A 17,433-nucleotide genomic window follows, 5' to 3' on the forward strand; every position below is an offset into this window, starting at 1 on the left:
TTTGACCTCTGCTTGGCCCTGATTATCCATTCTGTCTCATCCCTGGTACTTTACTGCTATCTCTGAGTTTGACCCCCGTTTGCCTGACTTTGAGCATTCCTGTAGTTGTGTCCTGCCGCTCTCTGGCAGCAGGATGCTAAGCCCCGCCCCTTGCAGTCACATGATCGTAGGTCCTTCACTGCTTGCTAAACTTCAGCGTCCCCAGGTCCTGTTTGTCTGAGGTTCCCGGCCGTACCTGACCCCGGGCCCCCCTACAGTGCGGGTGAGTCCCTGCTCTACGGAGGCTGCACTCTGGCGCTGACAGGGCGCTGACACCAGACTTTTGCAGCTAGAATAGTCATTTACCACATTAACAATGTATAGAGTGTATTTCTGAATCATTTATTGTTAGCTTCATTGGAAAAAAACTGTGCTTTTCTTTCAAAAATAAGGAAATTTCTAAGTGACCCTAAACTTTTGAATGATAGTGTATAACTATGGGGGTGCATTATACCTTATATATGACTATGGGGTGCATTATACTACGATGGATGACTATGGGAGTGCATTATACTACTATATAAAACTGTGAGGTGCATTATACTACTATGGAGTGTATTATACTACTATATACTACTATATACTACTATATATATATATATTAACTATGTGGGGGCATTATACTACTATATATGACTATAGGATGCATTATACTGCTATATACAGTATAACTGTGGGATGCATTATACTATTATATATGACTATGGGGTACATTATACTACTATATATAACTGGGTGTATTATACTATTATATATAACTATGGGGGTGCATTCTGCTACTATATATATATATATACTAGCTGAAGAGCCCGGCGCTGCCCGGGCATAGTAACTAACTGTGGTTAGTTATAACAAATTATAATTATCCTCCATCCCATAGTCCCATGCCCATATACCCATCATACATATCCACCATCCCACAAGCCCGTGCCCATATACAAATCATACATATCCTCCATCCCATAGTCCCATGCCCATATACCCATCATACATATTCTCCATCCCATAGTCCCATGCCCATATACCCATCATGCATATTCTCCATCCCATAGTCCCATGCCCATATACCCATCATACATATTCTCCATCCCATAGTCCCATGCCCATATACCCATCATAGATATCCTCCATCCCATAGTCCCGTGCCCATATACCCATCATACCTGTCAAACATATCCTCCATCCAATAGTCAAGTGCCCATATACCCATCACACATCCTCCATCCCATAGTCCCGTGCCCATATACATATCCGCCATCCCATAGTCCCGTGCCCATATACCCGTCATACAAATCCTCCATCCCATAGTCCAGTGCCCATATACCCATCACACATCCTCCATCCCATAGTCAACCATTATGACATCATAATGAGGGGCGGGGCTTGATACGCCCACACTGTTTTCCCAGTATGCAAATAGTGGCATTATGACATCACAATGAGGGGCGGGGCTTGACGCACACACACTTTTCCCCCAGTATGTAGATAGGGGCAAAATTGCTTGGTGAATTGGAACGCGCGGGGTTAAAATTTCGCCTCACAACATAGCTTAGGACGCTCTCGGGGTCCAGACGTGTGACTGTGCCAAATTTTCTGGCTGTAGCTGCGACGGTGCGGAAGTCTATCCCGGACATACACACATACACACTTTGAGCTTTATATATTAGATATACTGTGTGTGTATACAGTATATATATATTCAAACAATGTAAAAAACATATAGCCAGCTCACCATAAAGGAGTTCCTCTTAATGCAAAAGTCGGTGTTCACCTTATATTCTGCACGGATCCAGGCAGGGAGTATGCCCCAACAAATAGAAATATAAGAGAATTGGGATCTAGCAAAAAGATGAAAGTTCACCAGAATTATAAAATCTTCTTCTTTATTAATCCATTAAATCATATAAAAAATATATGAGGAACTCCAATCAATTGGTAACATTCCAGCAATGGAATATTTTTTATATGATTTAATGGATTAATAAAGAAGAAGATTTTATAATTCTGGTGAACTTTCATCTTTTTGCTGGATCCCAATTCTCTTATATTTATATATATATATATATATATATATATATATATATATATATATATATATAACTATGGGATGCATTATACTATTATGGATGACTATGGGGCAATATGGAAACACATGGGGCAATATGAAGAGATATGGGGCAATATGGAGAGACATGGGGGCAATATGGAGAGACATGGGGGCAGTATGAAGAAGCATGAAGCTGAATAGGTGGTGTGAGGTAGTGAGGGGGATCATATACGAGGGCCGGTATATGTCCCCAGGATGAGTACATAGATATATGTGGCGCCCCTGAGGCTCAGTCGCCACAGAGGTACTGCACCTTCTCCTAAGGTGTAGTGCCCCACCATCCAGGTAAGGTGGGAACTCCCAACCACACTCCAACACCTGCACCCCACACACAGGATAGTTCAGCAGGGCCACATTGCGGCTCTTGGCTCAGAAGGTAGCAGAGCAAGTCCCCTGCTTCATAACACGAGATGTGCTGGGAGGTGGGTGGAGATAGATATAAAGGATGGGGAAAGTGGAGGTTTTCTGGCTAGTCCGTTAGGGCAGTCCGACAAGACAGTCAGTCAGGAGAGTCTGAGGATGGGTCAGTCTGACGGGAGGAAAGGGAAGAGATCCCTGGAAGAGGGATGAAGGTAGGAGTTCTGCAGCTGCTTCAGTGAGCTGAGCCAGCTGGCACAGGGAAAGGAAGAGAAGGAGAAGGACGTAGAACTGCGACCTAAGCTTCCATAGAGAGAAAAAAACAAGTACGGAACGAAGGAGTAGAGAGAACAGAGAGGAGACGTGGGTTTGAAAGAGGAACCCTGCCTATAGGTTCTCAGCGCAAGGCCGGGGCCCGGTCCCCGAGGTTGTATGGACACTTATGGTTCTGCAGCAGACACCGGTGGAGTAGTGGCTGTAAATGCACTACTCCCAACTAAGACTTGGGACACAACAGCAACACGGATAGAGAGCCGGGTCCCCAGAGAGGGAGATCCCTGATCAGGCTACAGCTGTCTGTCATACAAGTGGGGTTCTAGGAACATCTGTCAGGAGGCATTCCAGGGTAACTAAGTACTGGAGTGCTTCACACTTAAAGGCGCATTGGAGGAGTTGTTCAGAAATGCACATGTTGGCGGAGTGTGGGAAGGGAGAGTCCTATCTTGCCTGGAGGTTGGCTGGGTCTCTGTCCCGGAGGACACAGTATGGAGGCAGGCACCTGTGTGCACTACGAACTGTGAGTAAAGCTTTGGAACTACAGGCCTTGGTGTCCTCCGCTTATTCTTGCACCAACATAACCAGCACTGCTACATCTGGGTGCCCACACCTGCACTGCCTGCGCCTCTCCTCCAACATCACATCTACACTGCCCTGGGACCACAGCTCTGCCTGTGGGGAGCTACACCATCTTTGCTGCACCACACCATCAGTCCCAGCGGATCCGTATGCAGCGTTGGCTTAACATCTTATTTGCTAAACACCACAGGTGGCATCACAAACTATTCATATAAACCACTACAACAACCACCCCATTATTGGGCGCCCAGGGCCACGGACCGGGTCACCGCCACCGCAGCACATCCCCCTGACACCGGTCCGGTACCGAGTACCCCACAGCCCTGGGAGGGCGACCCATAAACTAAACCCGCTGGAGTGCATTATGATTACAGAAAAATGTCTGTGATTACAAGGCAAAGTAAAAATGAATGTGGATTTAGTCAAAGTAGTTGACCAATCAGATTTTTAGGAAAACCTGACATGGACTTTTATTTTTGGAGGGATTTGCAGGTTTGGTAGTGGGGAGAATCCCTACCTCTACTCTGGGTTTTAGGAGTGGCTCTATGTCCACAATTCCCATTTAAACTCTCAGTTTTGTATTGGGTGTGTCAGCTTTGTTTTGCAAGCTGCAGAGCAGGAGGCTCTATGCAACCCAGGCCTGTGGGAAGCTAACACAGAGCCAGGGACTTCAAAGCTGCTGACGCACCCAAGAGAAACGGCGGTGCAATTGCCCACGGTAACTGGTTTGAACACGGACTGTTTGGAGGACCCGGCTGCGAACCAGAGGATATCGTTTACCTATTTATCTGAGTTTTCTGGAATAAAGACTTTTGAGAAAGCAGATCCGCAAAATGCGCATTGGGGCGTCTGTGGTATGGCGGACTGGCGGTTTACTGCATCATGGGTAAGCTCTACACTTTATCCCTTTACATGTAGTTGGTTTAAATGTTTTTTTATGATTTACATGTATGCACTTGCCTACCATTTTTGTATCCCTGGTTATATGGGTTCATCTATATTATTGCTATTACTATCCGCAGCCTGATTTCACTCCGCTCTACCACCTATTTTTAGTTGATTACTTCCTCTATTTTGATTTCTCTTACATGTATTATGTCTACTCTTGATTCATGTCTTTTTTAATGTATAGGTAGCACAGAGCCAGGGACTTCAAAGCTGCTGACGCACCCAAGAGATACGGCAGTGCAATTGCCCACGGTAACAGTTTGAACACAGACTGTTTGGAGGACCTGGCTGCGAACTGGAGGATATCGTTTACCTGTTTATGTGAGTTTTCTCGAGTAAAGACGTTTTATGTTGAATTTTCTGTGGTCCCTGCCCATCTGTCGCACTGTGTGAACACCACTGCACTACAGAGAATACGTGGGGTCCAGAATGTGGGATATTATTACTGTAAAGGCTAATTAAAGGATATAATTTTTGAAGATACTGTTTTCAATGTGGGGGAGAAGAGGTCCTGTTACTGTGCAGGGCAACATGGTCGCTTTTTTTTCTTCATCAAGGGTAGTGTAGATGTTGGGAAAAAAATTGGGGCATGTGCTCTAGATAACCATGCTATTTTTTGCAGACACAAATCCTTCCTGGAAGAAGTGATAGCGGTCTCTTCTGGATTAAGATTAAGGACTTCAACTAGAGATGTCACCGGTGAGTCAGTGTGCTACCTGTACACTGACACTATATGCTGTACACTATATACAGTGCTCCTGTGCATAATGTCACTGGTGATCACTGTATTACCTGTACACTGACACTATATAGAGAGCTCCTGTGTATAATGTCACTGTTGAACATTGTATTACTTGTACTCTATATGCAAAGCTCCTGTGTATAATGTCACTTATGGTAAAATTAGTATTGTGCTATTTTATTAATGATCAGTGTTGTCGTATTTTGTCACTATGTGGTTGTAATATATGGTCTAGTCATGGTGTTACGGTATCTGTCCCTTTTATGTGGTATTATTGGTCACTATGTGGTAGTAATATGTGTACCAGCCATGGTGTGGCCGTATTTGTCCCTGCTATGTGGTATTATCTATTCACTAAATGGTAGTGTTATGAGGTCTGGTCATGGTGTTGCGGTATTTGTTCCTTATATGTGGTATTATTTGGTCACGATGTGATGGTAATATGTGGTCTGGTCATGGTGTGACGGTATTTGTTCCTTGTATATGGTATTATTTTTCATTTTAAAAAATGTATGTGACACATTCCCTTAAAGAAAATAAATAAAAATATACCTAAAAAGAGTATTATATATTTTAAGAAGAATAGTGAGTGCAGCTCTGGAGTATAATGCAGGATGTAACTCAGGATCAGTACAGGATCAGTAATGTAATGTGTACACAGTGACTCCACCAGCAGAATAGTGAGTACAGCTCTGGGGTATAATACAGGATGTAACTCAGAATCAGTACAGGATCAGTAATGTAATGTATGTACTCAGCGACTGCACCAGCAGAATAGTGAGTACAGCTCAATTGTGCACTCACTTGGGTAATTGAAACATGTTTCTGGATTTCTCAGAGTTTGTCTATACAGGACATCAGTTCCTCATTCTCTGTCATTAGCTTTTTATAGTAGCAAAAGTAAAATCAATCACACAGTTTATAAATTCTCAAATTCCAACTGAGGTAAGAATAAAATATCTTATTTTCATAGTGATCAGCACAAAGTAAAGGATTATGGTGTAGGTCTCGGGACAGTTCATAGGACACATAATGTAGAAATGTTCATAGTCTTCTTGGATGTTAGGAAAAGTAGCTGGACCCTATTGGTGAGATCAGCGGTGTAGCTATACAGGGCACGGTCACTCCCAGCCATTGGTATCTGCCACACACCAGTATCATCATTGGCTCAGCTCATGTTACAATTTTCGCTATTATGTTTAAAGTTGCATCTCTGACCAAAAGGTTCAGTCCTTGAGATCTTGTCCATGGAGGTGAAATGTCCCAGGTCACCATTACTCATCTGCATTGGTAAATTGTGCAGGGCTCCTCTTCGGACATCATAAGGTTGAGAAAAAAAAAAAGTGGATTCATGGTGATTGTTACACCTTCCAACAAGAAGAGGAAGAAGGATGTGCCAAGTTCACACCTGGACGGGCACATGAGGTGGCCCTAACCAAGAGACTATTGAGACCTGTCTTTTCTCTGGACTTTTATACATATATACAAAGGAGCTATTACAGTGTTACATGTCCTTAGATCTACAGATTCCATTCGATATGAAGGTGAAGTTCATGTTTAGGGCAAGGTTTTCCTGGAGAACTCAAACGATGAAACCCTCTCGAGACTGTGCCGGCACCATCACTGGTATGCCTCCCACTCTCTGGATATTATATGGATTATGTTTATGATTTAGTTCTGGAACAAGGAAGACTGGTTCAGGAGTAGGAACCAGGCTCTCGATTTTGACTTTGGAGACATCACTGCCGATCAAGGAAGGAGCAGATGGTTCATCTCTTGGTGCCGCATTGTAGTCCCGTCGAAGGGAATAGCTAATGTGGTGCGGTCTGTAGCCAGCGGCGGTCCGGATACTGCTGGCACGGCTGTTAGAGTTGCTTGGAGGAGCAGCAACGTCTTCTCTACATAAGAGAAGAAGATCAAACAAGAGGGTTAAGAACATTAGTAAACTGATGAGCATATTAGTCAATCCTAATTCACCATGAAAAAAATCATAGTAGCACTATGATCAAGGGTTCAAACCCAACTAGAGCCAACATTCCTAACGTTACTTGTCTTTCTATTATCTAAGTTAAGCTGCACACTTGCCAGTCACAGTATATTCATAGAAATCCACTTTCTGTGGCATTAGATGAACCCAGGCATGCTTTGCTAGTACTTGGGCAGGTATGTAAAACATTGAGCAGAACTGTAGCTCCATCTTGTGGTCAATAAGGAAATTATCACCTTATGTCGTTGGCCAACTCTTTCTCGTAGCGTCTCTTGTTGCAGCAACAGATCAGACACCATATGAGGAGGAGAAGTAACAGCAAGAGGAGCAAAGCACCAAACACTGCTCCAATAATTATCCCTGTACGGTTACCTGACCGGAGAAAGAAGAGACACAAAACATAAGACATATAAGGGTCAGCCAAAAATATATGTCCAATCACATTGGAATGAGGAATTTTTAAAATCATAATAATAAACCAGTAGAGTCTGTGCGCAAATATAAATTATTGGAGGATTACCCTTAAAACACAAAAATAAATACTATACTTCAGCCACCCATGTACAAGAATATAACTAATATAATACTACTGTCCCCTATGAACAAGAATATAACTACTATAATACTGCCCCTATGTACAAGAATATAACTACTATAATACTGCTCCTATGTACAAGGATATAACTACTATAATACTGCCCCCTATGTACAAGAATATAACTACTATAATACTACCCCCTGTGTACAGGAATATAACTACTATAATACTGCTCCTATGTACAAGAATATAACTACTATAATACTGCCCCTATGTACAAGAATATAACTACTATAATACTGCTCCTATGTACAAGGATATAACTACTATAATACTGCCCCATGTACAAGAATATAACTACTATAATACTGCTCCTATGTACAAGAATATAGCTACTATAATACTACCCCCTGTGTACAGGAATATAACTACTATAATACTGCTCCTATGTACAAGAATTTAACTACTATAATACTGCACCATGTACAAGAATATAACTACTATAATACTGCCCCTATGTACAAGAATATAATTACTATAATACTGCCTCCTATGTACAAGAATATAAATACTATAATACTGCCCCCATGTACAAGAATATAACTACTATAATACTGCCCCTATGTACAATATACTATAATACTGCTACTATGTACAAGAATATAACTACTATAATACTGCTCCTATGTACAAGAATATAACTACTATAATATTGCCTCCTATGTACAAGAATTTAACTACCACAATACTGCCCCCTACAGTGGCTTGAGAAAGTATTCACACACACATTACTTCACCCCATGGCATTTTTCGTGTTTTGCTACCTCACAACCTGGAATTTCCTCTTTTTTTTTTTTTTTTTAGGGTTTGCATCAGTTCATCTAAAGAACATGCCTACAACTGTGAACATTTGTTTTTTTTTATTGTGAAGCAAACAACAAAAAGGACAAAATAACTGTAAACTTCAATGTGCATAAGTATTCACCCCTCTGAAGTCAGTACTTTTTAGAGCCTCCATTTAAAGCAATTACAGCTGCGGGTCACTTTGTGTAAGTCTCTATGAGCTTTCCACATCTTGCCAATGGGATTTTTGCCCATTCATCAAGGCAAAACTGCTCCAGCTAGTTCAAGTTTGATGGTTTCCTCTGGTGAACAGAAATCTTCAAGTCTGATCACAGATTCTCAATTGAATTAAGGTCTGGACTTTGACTAGGTCACTCCAAAACATTTACACACTTCCCCTTATACCACTCGAGTGTTGCTTTAGCAGTATGCTTTGAGACATTTTCGTGTAGGAAGTGAACCTCCGTCCCTCCGTCTAAAATCACCGACAGACTGAAACAGGTTTTGCTCAAGAATATCCCTGTATTTCACACCATCCATCTTCCCTTCGATTAGGATTATTTTCCCTCTCCTTGCTGCCGCCACCTTGCAATACTGTGGGGATGGTGTTGTTGAGGTGATGAGCTGTGTTGGTTTGGCGCTAGACATAGCGTTTACCTTGGCGGCCAAAAAGTTCAATTTTGGTATCATCTGACCACAGCACCTTCCTCCATATATTAGGGGAGTCACCCACATGTTGTTTGGCAAACACATACAATTTTTGCAACTAAAGGCTTTTTTCTGCCCACTCTTCCATAAAAGTCCATCTCTATGGAGTGTATGGCTTATTGTGGTCGTATGGACACATACTCCAGTCTCTGCTTGGGAACTCTGTAGCTCCTTTGGTCTCTGTGCTGCCTCTCTGAATAATGCCCTCCTTGCCTGGGCTGAGAGTTTTGGTGGGCACCCTCTCTTGGCAGGTTTGTTGTGGTACCATGTTCTTTCCATTTGATGATAATGGATTTGATTGTGCTCCGGAGGATCATCAGAGATTGGGATATTTGTTATAACCCAACCCTGACTTGAACTTCTCAACAATTTTGTCCCTAACTTGTTTGGAGATCTTCTTGATCTTCATGGTGGTGTTGGGAGATCTCCTTGGTCTTCATGGTGGTGTTGGGAGATCTCCTCAGTCTTCATGGTGGTGTTTGGTTAGTGGTGCCTCTTGCTTAATGGTGTTGCAGCCTCTGTGGCTTTTCAGAAAAGGAAAAGTCTATATACTGACAGACGTGTGACACTTAGGTTGCAGACATGGGAACTTCCTTTCATTAAGCATTTAACTTATGAAAGTAACTATAAAGGAAATTTATATGAGTTTCATAGTAAAAGGGGTGACTACATATGCACATGCCAATTTTTAGTTATTTGATCTCATAGATAACCCCTGTGTCCCTTATGTACAAGATTATGACCAATATTATGCATCTTGTGTATGTCCTGTTTTATCTCACCTGCGGTTATAGTTAGGTCAACCACGCATTTTCCGCTTCCCACCTTGTTTCCCACTGTACATTGGTATACACCTGCATACACCTCAGAGATATTCTTGATTAGTAAATCTCCGGTCACAGGAGCTGGATGGAGACACAAATATATCTCACATTAGAAAAGCCAGAATAAGCGGATGACTTTATACAAAATTCAAAGAATGTTATATAACTATAGCTACAAGTAATGATTGGACTGCCAAAGTGACAGCTGTATAATGTAACTGTTTATATTTTTAATATATCATGCTACTGCTATAGATCTAAATAGGATCTGCACTATTGATTAAAGGTCAGACCTACTTCCACTAGAGGGATAAAGGGTTTCACATTATCACTAATCAACTCTATAACCTACCCATATTCAGAACCGGGGTGGCTGGGTTGGGGGACCCAGCTATCTTCTCCCATTTGTAAGTCAGGGGTGGGGTTCCTTCACTTGGTTTGCATTTCAAAATGGCGTCACTTCCCTTGCTATGATCACCTTCGATAAAACAACGAGGATTTGAGGGGACCTCTGAAGGAAGATAGAAAAGAGTCCATAAACTACACCATTTCAGATGTTCAAGAAATTATGTGTTGTGGGCATAGACAGGGCAAGAGTTACAGCTTTTACACAGAGAAACCATAATTGATTGGCATGGTATCATAGATTGAACACTGCGTAACTAATAGAAGAGACATCTCCCAGACAACTGATTTGGAAAATACAGGAAGAAGTGGGATGTGTATTGCACGCTGCATTTTTCTTATTTGTGGTGTTCATCATGGGATTCTGATCAGATGAAAGTGTGGTAACAAAGACCGAATGAAGACAAGAGCAATACTCAAGTGACAGAGGATCATAGACATAGAGAAGGACCAGGGGAAGTGGAATCTTGACCTCCTAATTTACCTCAAAAACATCCTATATCAGTAGAAATGAAGCACTGGTAGCAAAACTCAAAATAACTCAGGATCCTGCTTGGTCTTCCAAAAATCAGAAGTCACATAGATCAGTCTGAGAGTGGAAAAATCAGCAGAGATGTCGAAGATATGTGTCTGCTTCCAAATGTTCGGTGCCAGTGGACACCTGGTGTATCAAAACTAAACTGGCTGTACAAGTAAGAAATATTGTGCCATATTTTACTATTGGTTGCATTCATTTTAAGGATGTTGTGTTGAAGTTTTCCCTAAAACAGTTCCACCTACAATGTTCAGAAGGCACCTGGTGTGCCAACTATTAAACTGTGCTGTACTACTATGGATAATTGTGACATATTCTGTTATTGTTGTATTAAGTTTAAGGCCTGTTTCACACTTCCGTTTTTGACCATCAGTCAAAATCCGCCGTTTTTGCAAAAAAAACGGATCCGCCATTTTTTTTGGCGGATCCGTTTTTTTCCCCATTGATTTGCATTACCGGCGGATCTTGACGGATGGCCATCCGTTGGATCCGTTTTTTTGCGGATCCGTCAATTTTTTTGCGTCCGCCGAGATGCCTGGACGGACCATGCAACGTTTTTTGTACTGCAGGATCCGCATTTTTATAGTGCGCATGCCCGGAGGAATGAAGTCAGGCGGAAATTTAACCCTGAAATCATTTCTGGCGGACAGAAAAAAACTCTCTCTCTATCTCTCTCTCTCATATTCCGTTGTTGGTTGAATTCAGATAACTGATTTTGCATTAAAGTTTTTCCTGAACCATATTTCTCTGCAATGTTTAGTGGGCAACTGGTGTACCAACTATTAAACAGCCCTAAAACAGTAAAGATTGTTGTGCAAAATTCTGTAGTTGCTTGCATTCAGTTAAAGATTGTTGTGTTGAAGTTTAGCTTTTGCCCCTAGATTGTCGCCTTTACAAATGGACCACCATGATCAATTTCTAAAAAGTTAGGAGGAGCTTCTATGACAAGACAAGAATGTGCTCAAAAGGCCAAGCAATGTAAACATCTATATATATAAAAAGCATCGTGATTACTCGCTAATCCCGCCCCCTGCGCATCAGCTCCGCCCCCCACCACATTACCACCACATTACCATTATACACGTCTGTATGAGGAGAAAAATATATGTACACGTCTGTATGAGGAGAAATATATATATATATATATATATATATATATATATATATATATATATATATACACACGTCTGTATGAGGAGAAATATATATGTACACGTCTGTATGAGGAGAAATATATATATATATATATATATATACGTCTGTATGAGGAGAAATATATACATATACACGTCTGTATGAGGAGAAATATATATATACACGTCTGTATGAGGAGAAAAATATATATATACACATCTGTATGAGGAGAAATATATATATATATACACACATGTCTGTATGAGGAGAAATATATATATACACGTCTGTATGAGGAGAAATATATATATATATACGTCTGTATGAGGAGAAATATATATATATATATATATACACACGTCTGTATGAGGAGAAATATATATATATATATATACACGTCTGTATGAGGAGAAATATATATATATACACGTCTGTATGAGGAGAAATATATATGTACACGTCTGTATGAGGAGAAATATATATATATACGTCTGTATGAGGAGAAATATATACATATACACGTCTGTATGAGGAGAAATATATATACACGTCTGTATGAGGAGAAAAATATATATATACACGTCTGTATGAGGAGAAATATATATATACACACACATCTGTATGAGGAGAAATATATATATATATACACGTCTGTATGAGGAGAAATATATATATACACGTCTGTATGAGGAGAAATATATATATACACGTCTGTATGAGGAGAAAAATATATATACACACATCTGTATGAGGAGAAATATATATATATACACACGTCTGTATGAGGAGAAATATATATATACACACACGTCTGTATGAGGAGAAATATATATACATATATATATATATATATATATATACACACACACGTCTGTATGAGGAGAAATATATATATACACATCTGTATATATATATATATATACACGTCTGTATGAGGAGAAATATATATATACACATCTGTATGAGGAGAAAAATCTATGTACACGTCTGTATGAGGAGAAATATATATATATATACACGTCTGTATGAGGAGAAATATATATATATACACGTCTGTATGAGGAGAAATATATATATACACATCTGTATGAGGAGAAATATATATATATATATACACGTCTGTATGAGGAGAAATATATATATACACGTCTGTATGAGGAGAAAAATATATGTACACGTCTGTATGAGGAGAAATATATATATATACGTCTGTATGAGGAGAAATATATACGTATACACGTCTGTATGAGGAGAAATATATATATATATATATATACACACATCTGTATGAGGAGAAATATATAAATACACACACGTCTGTATGAGGAGAAATATATATACAGGTCTGTATGAGGAGAAATATATATACACGTCTGTATGAGGAGAAATATATATATATATATATATATATATATATATATATATTTCTGCTCATACAGACGTGTATATATATATATATATATTTCTATATACACACGTCTGTATGAGGAGAAGTATATATATACACGTCTGTATGAGGAGAAATATATATATATATATACACACACACGTCTGTATGAGGAGAAATATATATATATATATATATATATATATATATACACACACACACACGTCTGTATGAGGAGAAATATATATATACACGTCTGTATGAGGAGAAAAATATATATATACACATCTGTATGAGGAGAAATATATATATATATACACGTCTGTATGAGGAGAAATATATATATACACACGTCTGTATGAGGAGAAATATATATATACACATCTGTATGAGGAAAAATATATATATACACATCTGTATGAGGAGAAAAATATATATATATATATATATACATATATACACACACACATCTGTATGAGGAGAAATATATATATACACATCTGTATGAGGAGAAATATATATATACACGTCTGTATGAGGAGAAATATATATATATACACGTCTGTATGAGGAGAAATATATATATATATATATATATATATACACACGTCTGTATGAGGAGAAATATATATATATATATATATATATATATATACACACACACACGTCTGTATGAGGAGAAATATATATATACACATCTGTATGAGGAGAAATATATATATATACACACGTCTGTATGAGGAGAAATATATATATATATATATATATACACACACACACATCTTAATGAGGAGAAATATATATATATATATATATATATATATATATATATATATATATACACACCAAAGGAGACTCCTTAGGGATGTGCACACTAAACTCCCATGTAGGGAGGAGTGTAGTAGATTATGCCATTACAGATATGAACCTGGCAAATATCAGTGCCTTCATAGTCTCCCCGCAAACGCACCTGTCAGACCACAGCCAACTTCTTCCGTACCTGAAATCTACAGAGAAACCATCCACTCAAAAGCCTCAGCAGAGCGGCCTCTTCACCCGGCCTCCATCCTATAAATGGCACAAAACGTCGGCATTAAAGTATAAAGAGGCTCCCAGCAGACCTGAAATACAGCGGATGCTCCACCACTTCTACAACTACGAGTACCAGCCTAACCCAAAGGGAGTGAGTCAAGCTGCAAAAGACCTCAACAATATATTCTATGCAATGGCCAGACTGTCCGACCTTAAAAAAGTCAACTACAAGAGACCAAAAGAAAAACAAATCAACGGATGGTTTGACAGAGAATGTAAAGCAGTACGGAAGACCCTGAGAACAGCCTCAAACAAGAAACACAGAGACCCCAAACACCCGGGTCTGAGGGAAGCCTATGAAACCATACAAAGGCAGTACAAAACTATCCTCAGGAGGAAGAAGCAGAGTTACATCTCCACCAAACTTAACCAACTCCAAGACAACTCCTTCTGGGAACTATGGAACCACATGGGCACAAAAGACAAGAAAAACAACATCCAAATCCAAAATGGCAACATCTGGCTCCAGTACTTCAGAGACCTCTATAAAGACATTCCAAAGGAAGAACTAAGCCAAGAACGGGAAAACATAATGGCCAAACTAAAAGCAATGGAGCAAAAGTAAAACATTTCCAAAACCCCGTGGATACACCTATTACATTACAGGAAGTAGCAGAGAGAATCACTTCCATAAGATGTAGAAAAGCCGGTGGCCAGGACGGAATCCTACCAGAAATGCTGAAGTACAGCCCACCAGAAATACAGGCCGCAATGGTTGAACTCTTCAATATTGTGCTAAGTGCCGGCTACTTCCCTCGTACCTGGAATCAAGGCCTCATCACACCCATCCACAAGAATGGGGACAGGTATGACCCAGCCAACTACAGAGGCATATGTGTCAGCAGCAACCTGGGAAAACTTTTCAACAGCATCCTGAATAAGAGGATCCTCAGTTTCCTCACCGAGCACAACGTCCTCAGCAAGAGCCAAGCAGGGTTCATGCCAACCCACCGCACTACTGACCACATCTACACCCTGCACAGCCTCATTCAGAGCCACGTCCACGATACAAAGAACGGGAAGATATACGCCTGTTTCGTGGACTTTAAAAAGGCCTTTGATTCGGTGTGGCACCCAGGCTTATTCCTGAAACTGCTGGAGAGCGGAATAGGAGGAAAGACCTATGATGTTATCAAAAGCTCCTACACCGAGAACCTCTGCAGTGTGAGTGTGAACGGCAGAAGAACGGCTTATTTCCAGCAGAGCCGGGGAGTCAGACAAGGCTGCAGCCTAAGCCCAACGCTCTTCAACATTTACATCAACGAGCTGGCTACCGCTCTGGAATCTTCCACAGCAACAGGTCTCACCCTCCATGACGCGCAGGTGAAATTCCTGCTGTATGCAGATGACTTGCTGCTTCTGTCACCAACCGAGAAAGGCCTCCAAGACAACCTGAAAATCTTAGAGAAATTCAGCTCCACCTGGGCTCTATCGGTCAACCTAAAGAAAACCAACATCATGGTGTTCCAGAAGAGAAAGAGAAAATCAGACCAGCAAAATTCATTTAAACTCAACAACTGTGCCCTTACAGGAACGGACAAATATACCTAACTGGGCCAAGAGATTCACCGATCAGGGAGCTTCAAACAAGCCATAGAGACCCTGAAAGACAAGGCATGCAAAACCTTCTATGCCATCCGAAGGAAACTCTACCATCTAAAGCCACCAGTGAGGGTCTGGTTAAAAATCTTCGACTCTATCATCGCCCCAATCCTCCTGTATGGCAGCGAAGTCTGGGGTCCTCACACCTACCCAGACTGGTCAAGGTGGGATTCAAGCCCAACAGAAATATTCCACCTGGAATTCTGCAAGCACCTTCTCCAACTCCATCGGAGCATCTCCAACAGTGCTTGCCGGGCCGAGCTGGGCAGATTCCCTCTACACCTAACGGTTCTAAAGAGAGCAATATCATTCCGGGCTCACCTACGTAGGAGCAATCCAAGCTCCCATCACCATAAAGCCCTGACACATGTAGGGGAAACAGAAAAACCAGGACCCTTGGAACAGCTCACCCAAACCCAACCTGACCAGAACACCAATCACAACAACCTGACAAAAGCCGGAATCAGGAAGATGGTAGACGAAGGCCAGGAGAGGTACGTAAGTGACTGGAAGAACGACATCATCAGCTCACAGAAACTGACCATGTACCGGAGTCTACAGAGAGACTACAGACTGGCTCCATACCTGGAGAAACTCCCGGACCCCAAAGACCGCAAGATCCTGAGCCGGTATAGACTCAGTGCCCACAGTCTGGCCATCGAATCCGGCCGACACAGGCAGAGCTACAAGCCCAGAGAGGAAAGACTGTGCCAACACTGTGACCAGGAGGCCCTGGAGGATGAGACCCACTTCCTGCTACACTGCTCCAAGTACTCAGCAGTGAGGGACACTCACTTCAGGAGACTCTCACATCTCTTCCCGGATTTCACCACCATGAAGGAGGAAGAGAAAACATATATCCTGCTGGGGGAAGAAGAGAGAGCAGTGGAGATAGCAGCGCAATATGTGAGCGAATGCCATAGACTGCGAGAAAGAGAACTATGATATGCCATGGACTTCTATGGCCCCCACCCTGGATATGCCCCAACCCCCCATCCACCTTCCCTATGCCATGGACTTCTATAGCCTCATCCTGGATCTGCCCCCATGCCCCCATCCACCTTCCCTATGCCATGGACATTTATAGCCCCATCCTGGATCTGCCCCATCCACCTTTCCTACAGCCCCTTCCCAACATCCCTACAGTCCCTATCCCTATTCCCTTCTGTACACTTGCTTTGGCAAAACTAATGTGTATTTAGTCCTGCCAATAAAGCTTCTTTGAATCTTGAATCTTGAATAAAGCTTCTTTGAATCTTGAATCTATATACACGTCTGTATGAGGAGAAATATATATATATATATATATATATATATATATATACACGTC

The 17,433-nt window shown here is 41.0% G+C and overlaps 1 protein-coding gene across 1 annotated transcript in view; it reads right to left on the bottom strand.

Moving 5' to 3' along the window:
• Positions 1-5,916: 5,916 nt before the first annotated feature.
• LOC141082918 (coxsackievirus and adenovirus receptor homolog) overlaps positions 5,917-17,433 on the bottom strand; it is a 122,347-nt gene continuing 110,830 nt past the window's right edge. Inside the window, exons 4-7 of the mRNA XM_073566971.1 lie at positions 10,301-10,459; positions 9,907-10,029; positions 7,272-7,407; positions 5,917-6,946 (exon numbers count right to left, since the gene is read on the bottom strand). Of these exons, the coding sequence (XP_073423072.1) occupies positions 6,631-6,946; positions 7,272-7,407; positions 9,907-10,029; positions 10,301-10,459 (734 nt within the window). The 3' untranslated portion in view covers positions 5,917-6,630. The remainder of the gene's footprint in view (positions 6,947-7,271; positions 7,408-9,906; positions 10,030-10,300; positions 10,460-17,433) is intronic.

Source organism: Dendrobates tinctorius, unplaced genomic scaffold (assembly GCF_039654945.1).
Source record: "Dendrobates tinctorius isolate UK_male_01 unplaced genomic scaffold, ASM3965494v1 ptg000019l, whole genome shotgun sequence".
In the NCBI taxonomy this organism is placed as follows: domain Eukaryota; kingdom Metazoa; phylum Chordata; class Amphibia; order Anura; family Dendrobatidae; genus Dendrobates; species Dendrobates tinctorius.